The sequence below is a fragment of the Frankliniella occidentalis genome, unplaced genomic scaffold (assembly GCF_000697945.3).
Source record: "Frankliniella occidentalis isolate FOCC.00 unplaced genomic scaffold, Focc_3.1 Scaffold349, whole genome shotgun sequence".
Taxonomy (NCBI): Eukaryota; Metazoa; Arthropoda; class Insecta; order Thysanoptera; family Thripidae; genus Frankliniella; species Frankliniella occidentalis.
Window position 1 is genome coordinate 222,206 of NW_026267472.1, and position 4,500 is coordinate 226,705.

At 45.7% G+C, this 4,500-nt stretch overlaps 2 protein-coding genes across 2 annotated transcripts in view; both read right to left on the reverse strand.

The window, feature by feature from the left end:
- The window catches only part of LOC113214272 (uncharacterized), a 61,806-nt gene that overhangs the window by 56,522 nt on the left and 784 nt on the right, over positions 1–4,500 (reverse strand). The gene's annotated exons all lie outside the window — the stretch shown is intronic.
- On the reverse strand, positions 607–2,866 carry LOC113215298 (uncharacterized). Its single transcript, XM_026434906.2, has 2 exons — positions 2,705–2,866; positions 607–1,012 (listed from the first exon to the last, which is right to left on the reverse strand). Exons 1-2 carry the CDS (start codon positions 2,747–2,749, stop codon positions 737–739), a joined length of 321 nt encoding a protein of 106 aa, XP_026290691.1. The 5' UTR covers positions 2,750–2,866; the 3' UTR covers positions 607–736.

The window sequence follows — 4,500 nt, forward strand, 5'->3', positions numbered from 1 at the left end:
CCTCGCTGCAAACCCCGAAAAGGAGATCGGACAGCGTTGAACGGCGCGCCAGGAGATCGAACTTTGTTCGTAGGACGCGTCGAAATTCTCTTTTCCGTATGCATTTTCCTTGGAGCTAAACGCCCGTAGCCCATATGATTAGTTCTTTCCCTAATCCACCCAAGATTACGGATCTGGTCACCGATTATGGGTGTCCTGGAAATTTAGTGTATTCATGAAGTATGAACCCACTCCCAAACTGGGCTCTCCGTTTCGGATGTATAAATTCATAAGATTTTGAGGTCAAAAGTCCATACTGCACTAGACTCTCTATAATACCCGATAATACCTACTGGGCAATAATTCCAGAAAAGGGCGGAAGAAATAGGGCAAAATCACTTTATGTGCTTTAGTCAAATGGATGATAGTTAGATGTAGGCTGACGCCTGTGCAAATTTTTGACGAAAACCGTAACGATGAATTTCCACCCTCACCACTTCGCGTGAACAGAGCGAACAGTGTTTCGTGAGATATCGCGAAGCCTGTTATGCGATACGTGGTCTGGCGTGCATCTTCAAAGTAATATATACAATTATGTATATGATGTAAGGTATCATTTGCTAAACATCTTTAAAAGAAATTTTATTGGGTGTTGCAAGTGCGCCATTCTACAACATAGTGGTTCGAATGGCGAAATGTCAAATAATAGCAGATAAAAGCAGATAATAAAATGTCTCGTGGCATGACGGTGCGTGGCCTACTTGCCCTTGCCCTTTCCCTTGCCCTTGTAGCTGGTGGAGGTGGGGCCCCCGGTGCTCGGCTGCCCCGTGCGCGTCGGGGAGGATTTGCGCGCGTTGGGACCCAGAGCCAGGTAGCCGGTGGTGCCCTTGCCCGTCTCCATGTTGTGCGTGTGGTCTATCTGCTGGCCGATGCTGTCCTTCTGGGTGCGGCGCGCCGTCGGGCTGCCCGGAGCGCGGCCCCACTTGGATGGTGGGGGCTGCTTCTCGGCGGGGCTGGCCAGCGCCAGCGCGGCCTGGTGCACGTGAAGGGGGAAGAAGTAGTGCGTTAAAATCCTGTGATGCGTGCCGTAAAGTGTGCTGCGACGGTTGTTACCGTGCCGCATGTAGCATTTCAGGAAAGAAAGGAAACGGACCAGAATGGATACGCGTCTTCTAGATAAATTTACGTTTGTATCACATTCAGCGAAACACTTAACGCAGGGAGTAGCGTCGGAACTTTGGAACCCACAGAATAACTACACGAGGGAAAAAGCAGAGGGTTCCACTACGCACGGGTTATTTTAATCGTGGTGACTGGTTATGGATTTCTGAAGTCGGAGACTTTTGGCTGAGTATTTGCCCTTACGGGCATATTGCTAGTCCTAGTACGAGATCACACGTGCAATGCATTTTGGGTAGTTGAGTAGTAGTTGGTTTGTTGTTCGCGCAAGTATTCAACTGTCCGAAAACCAAATTACAAAACAAAGTTTTAAAAAGAACAGTCAGAAGTATCATTTGTTTTCCTTATTTGCTGATTGAAATCGTGATTCTACAGACTTAAAAGTAATCGAAGTAATCGGATCAACTAACGTAACTATTTTTTTAAATTCCTGCATACGTTCGCAGTCATTTGTGTCCCCCAGTAGTGTTCCTTGGCCGATGAGAGACGAATTGGAATGTTACACTTGTGGAATTGACACTAAAAGCACTAACTGCAGCTCGTTATATGGTAAATTTCGCTAGAAAAGGGTATCACGTTAGTTTGTGATAACTTTATCCAACATTCCATTGCATGCGTTTTTTGAATAAAACATTATTCTAACCAGAAAAGGGATAAATAGGAGGTATTACAAAATTAAATGATAACAAACTTCTGTGATAGAAGTATACTATGTTAAAGATATTTTATTACATATTAATGACATGTAATGAAAATAGCTTCATAAAATTTTAGGGAAAAATTGTTAACAAAAATCACAACACCTTATGCAAGTAATATTAATATTATTACAGAAACTGGAACGAAAATAGCTTAATAACACGTTATTGAGGTGTAATAAAATATTTTTAACAGTGATACCACAAATTCAGATGACCCTTACCCTTACATGCTCTCAGATTTATTTCGCGGTATTTCGAGTCCATTTGGCGACTACATCATTATCTATTTCGTTTCTATTTCCGATGCGTTGTAGTGGCCCCCCTTAGGTAGAGTTTGCAATCGGCCGGTCAAAGCCCGGCACGCTGGCGAGTCTGCCCCCGACCCGACCTGAAGTCAGGTGGCGATTACGGTGCGTGCGAGGGAGACGGCACTAGCTGTCGCTCAGCGTTGGGCAAGCGAGCCGGGCCTGCCCGACTGATTGCAAACTCTGCCCTCAGGGGTACACCACATTGTTTTGCTCGCTTCCACTGCTGGTGCGACTTTTAGAGTGTAAATATTTGCGCTAAAAATGATGCCCTTTTCAGACCAAAATTGCCCCTTTTTATACTTTTAGAGTGTATTTCGCACTATTTTGCACATAGCTCGCATAATGTTTGCGGGCAGGTGCATAAGACCTATTTCGCAAGTGACGTCTCCCACGTATATTTATATTCGGGAGATAATGTGTACACAATCGTATCTGCACTGCAGGATGTGGTACTCATGACCATTTACACAATGAGATGAACAATGATATATGCGCAATAACCATCATCGTGGACCTCTACCGTAAAAATGCGCTTACCACCATCGCGATGAGCACGCCACAGACGATCAAGGAACGGTTCATATCTGTGCGGAAACACCCTGAGTTGGCGTCCAGCCGATCGCTGCACCCTTTATACCGCCGTCCCTGCAGTTGGCGGGCCGATGCGTCGTGACCGCGGTGTCACGCGCAACCGACAACGGCCTTCTGTTTATTACGGCCCGCCGTGATATTTTTCAGACAACACAATCGTTTGGGCACGTTTCTGGCCCTAAGAGTCCGCGAGAATTTACAGGTTACACGTGATGTCTAGGGGTCTACCTAAAACTCGTATAGTCAAAAGTACACGACCCCCTACAAATCACTTATAATCACGTCTACAATCCATAATCTTCTATAACCTATATCTGTAATCTATAATCATACTATATTCTTATAATACCTTATAATCTTTTGTATTATCAGTGACATTTTTTCTCTGTCACATCGCCAATTTCAAGGGTGACTCCTCCAGTTTGACCCCGCCTGGCTATTGCTTCCGGAAAGTCTTCTCACTGATAAAGGGCGATTTGAGAACTACAATCAAGTTCAAACTCCATACTTTGGCTGACTATAACCTGCTGGAACATCATGGGAAGAGGAATGTTCAGCACACCGATTTGGTCGACAGTTACCTCGATGGTCTCCATTGCTCCGAGGCTGTAATTACTCGTTTTCCAATGACGGACCGGCTTGAGAGCACGCAGAGTTGGGCACTACTTTCTGTTTCTGGGGATTTGGAGCGTCTGCTGGCAGCTGGGAGGGGAAAATCACTTGCGCACGAACTCGTACACCCAGGCCTCTACTAAAGACGTGCCAGCTCATACTAATAGCCTAATAACGCGTACTTATGGTACACTGTAAAAATATTCTGTAGTAGATTTCGTATAAATGTCTATAACACTATTATATATACATGTATGGGCATTTTCCCATACACGTATGTCGGAGTTCTACCATGCGTGACTAGTAATTTTCCCATACAAGTGTAGGAATTTTCCTATACAACGGTGTAGTATGGTTTTCCCATGTATAGGAATTTTCCTATACACCGGATGCATTTGAAAAGAGAAAAAAGTTTTTTCTCCCCTTTCCCTCAGTTTTCTCCCTTTCTCTCCTTCATTTCAGTTTAGGGTAGTTACGTGTAAATAAGCGTTGAAGTAATGGTGAAATGCCTTCCCGGACGAAGAGTTCAGCCTCGGACTTTTGGCTTGCGAAACCGTCACGCTGTTCACTTTTTTTTTTATATGACTTTTATTGGTTCTTTTTCGATACTTCACGCTATTGCGTCTATCCTGGGTGTGCCGGCGATTCCCGACCACCGGGACTTGCTGGGCGGAGTGCCTCACTATCTCCAGGTCATCCCAGAGCCGCGCGGCCGCCCCTCGCTGGGCCATTCCCTGAGGGTCCGGAGAGCTTGAAATGCAGGCTCCGGCAAAGGGTAAACAAAACCATGTGTAGCGTGGCAAAGTAATAGCCTGAATGTTGTCTGAATCTTGTCAAGGGTGACGGTTAATTCGTAGCACTCCGACTCCCACTCCGAGGGCCGGGGTTCGGTACCGGCTCGCGCCAGCGGCAGCTGCCCGGCCGAGCCGATTGTTTTCATTTTCATCTCTTGCAAAGGATTGTCTGAAGATTGTCTGAGGCGCCAAAGTCTGGTAACTCATTGCCAATCCGCAGACAATCGGCAGTCAATCTTCACTCTAACTGGGCTGAGGATCCACTGCAGATAGACTGCAGGCTGACTGTGGGGCCCGGGTAAAAATGGTTTGTATGCAAATTTTATAAAATGTTAT

Excerpts from the sequence above, each read along its gene's own strand:
- LOC113215298 (XM_026434906.2), bottom strand. The coding sequence starts at position 2,749 with ATGAACCGTTCCTTGATCGTCTGTGGCGTGCTCATCGCGATGGTG. Across the intron at positions 1,013-2,704 it reads GCGTGCTCATCGCGATGGTG|GCCGCGCTGGCGCTGGCCAG; the intron begins GTAAGCGCATTT and ends CACGTGCACCAG.